Source organism: Engraulis encrasicolus, chromosome 16, assembly GCF_034702125.1.
Source record: "Engraulis encrasicolus isolate BLACKSEA-1 chromosome 16, IST_EnEncr_1.0, whole genome shotgun sequence".
NCBI lineage: Eukaryota > Metazoa > Chordata > Actinopteri > Clupeiformes > Engraulidae > Engraulis > Engraulis encrasicolus.
Genome location: NC_085872.1, coordinates 22,119,502 through 22,122,001, shown reverse-complemented (window position 1 = coordinate 22,122,001; position 2,500 = coordinate 22,119,502). Strand labels below are relative to the sequence as shown.

General features: G+C 50.8%; 1 protein-coding gene across 1 annotated transcript in view; it reads left to right on the top strand.

The window, feature by feature from the left end:
• slc7a14a (solute carrier family 7 member 14a) overlaps window positions 1-2,500 on the top strand; it is a 14,159-nt gene that overhangs the window by 8,354 nt on the left and 3,305 nt on the right. The window contains exons 5-6 of the mRNA XM_063220296.1: window positions 311-519; window positions 1,687-2,500. The exon at window positions 1,687-2,500 is cut by the window's right edge and continues 67 nt beyond it. Coding sequence (XP_063076366.1) covers window positions 311-519; window positions 1,687-2,500 — 1,023 coding nt within the window. The remainder of the gene's footprint in view (window positions 1-310; window positions 520-1,686) is intronic.

Below are 2,500 nucleotides of genomic sequence, written 5' to 3'. Positions count from 1 at the left end.
GGGTTCGAGTCCCGGCTGGGCAATTCTACTCCCCTTCGCTACAGTTACATATACGTATGCACTGCCACTGCATGAGTTCAGATGCAGTTTTGTCTGTTCAGGCCTTTTGGAAATACAGCTGTAAACAGATATACTAGCAATGTGTTCTGTGTGCAACTATTCATGTTGGCAATGAAAATTCTTGAAGTCAGTTCAGTACTGTTAAAACAGACATAAACCTGTGTCTGCTCATACTGCAGGAACATCATCGATGGCATTCTTACTAAGCAATCTTCTCTCTCTCTCTCTTCTCTCTCTCCTACCTGCGTAGGTGAGTGTGATCTTAACCCTGATGGTTCCCTCCCCCGAGATCGATGCCGAAGCGCCCCTCATGGAGATGTTTGCCCTCCACGGCTTCCAGGCCGCCAAGTACATAGTGGCCATCGGTTCCATCGCGGGCCTCACAGTCAGTTTATTCGGCTCGCTCTTCCCCATGCCCCGCATCATCTACGCCATGGCTGGTGATGGTCTGCTCTTCAAGTGAGTGGGTTGACCTACCTGCCTACCTGCCTGGCTGGCTCTTCCTTGTTGTTTTATTGGTGCTGCTGGAGTGATAGGTTGGTTACTACCTGGGGCCTATACTACAAAGCTGGTTCAGGATTAGCTAAGGTTAAAGGGGTATGCCACTATTTTGGGGCTTAATACAGTTAAAATTGTTGGCTGGGGTTTATAAAGGTGGTAAAGTGTCTTATTTTTTATGTTAAGCGTTGTCTTGCTTTAAGACAAGTTAAAAGAGGGAGTATGTCGCTAAGCTAGTGAAAGTCAATGGATCCGTGTAGCATCGGGTCCATTGACTTTCACTAGCTTAGCGACATGCTCCCTCTATTAACTTGTCTTAAAGCAAGACAACGCTTAACATAAAAAATAGGATACTTTACCACCGTTATAAACCCTGGCCAACGATTTTAACTGTATTAAGCCCCAAAATAGTGGCATACTCCTTTAAGTTAAGAGGTAAATCATCTAATGGAAAAGCCTGGAGTCCTCATTTTCTTAAGAAAAGCTCTTGTATTAGATGATTTACCTCTTAACTTAACCTTAACTTATCCTGAACCAGCTTTGTAGTACAGGTCTATTTTCTGTTGTGTGCCTTGTGTTGATGGGAATGTGCGGGATCAGTATGTGATTAATTGTTTTTAATGGCTGGCATGTAATTGAAGCATGATTATAAATGCCTTTACAACACCACAGCAGTTACAAGAATGTCAATAATACAGATGATTAAACACGGCTAAGTCAGCTCCCAGTTTTTGTACGGCACACAATGAATTGTTCATTGTGGTGTGTGCAGCCCTATGATAAGCACAAAGTAAACAACAAGGCGAACGCACACGTACACAACATTGACTGATACAGCTCATTACCCAGAATGTATAGTTTATTCATCAAGCGTGTTGCTGTTTAATAGCTCAAACACTGGACTGGTATTTTATTGATAAGTGCCATGTATAAACAAGTAGTGTGTGTGTGTGTGTGTGTGTGTGTGTGTGTGTGTGTGTGTGTGTGTGTGTGTGTGTGTGTGTGTGTGTGTGTGTGTGTGTGTGTGTGTGTGTGTGTGTGTGTGAGTGGGTGTGTGTGTGTGTGTGTGTGCGTGTGCGTGTGCGTGTGCGTGTGCCTGTGTGCACTTGCATATATTTATTTCTGCAGGTTCCTGGCGGTGATTAACTCCTACACTGAGACGCCTGTGGTGGCGTGTGTGGTATCGGGCGTGCTGGCAGCGCTGCTCTCCTTGCTGGTCAGCCTGCGGGACCTGATCGAGATGATGTCCATCGGCACGCTGCTGGCCTACACGCTGGTCTCCGTGTGCGTGCTGCTCCTCCGCTACCAGCCCGAGAGCGACATCCACGGCTTTGTCAACTTCCTGTCCGAGGAGAGCGCCAAGCGCAAAGCGGAGGGCGTGCTGGCCGAGTGCGAGAAGGACGCCGCCTGCTCGCCCGTCAGCGAGGGCACCGACGAGTTCGGCGGCCCGGCCACCAACACCTGCGGCGCCAAGAACCTGCCCTCGCTCGGCGACAACGAGATGCTGATCGGCAAGCCCGACAAGTCCACCTACACGGCCGCGCACCCCAACTACGGCACGGTGGACATGTCGTCGGTCATCGAGGCCGACGAGTCCGACGGCACCAACGTGCTGAAGCTGAAGAAGCTGCTAGGGCCCCGCTACTACACCCTCCGCATCCGGCTGGGGCTGCCGGGCAAGATGGACCGTCCCACGGTGGTCACGGGGCGCACGGTGACCCGCTGCGTCCTGTCCCTCTTCACCATGATGCTAATCTTCTGCTCGGTGCTGACGTTCGGCGAGTACTGCCTGGACAACGTCTCCTGGTGGATCATGATGGCGGTGCTGCCGGTGCTAATGTTGGCGCTGGTGTTTGTCATACTGCAGCAGCCGGAGAACCCCAAGCGGCTGCCCTACATGGCCCCCTGCGTGCCCTTCGTGCCCGCCTCCGCCATGCTGGTC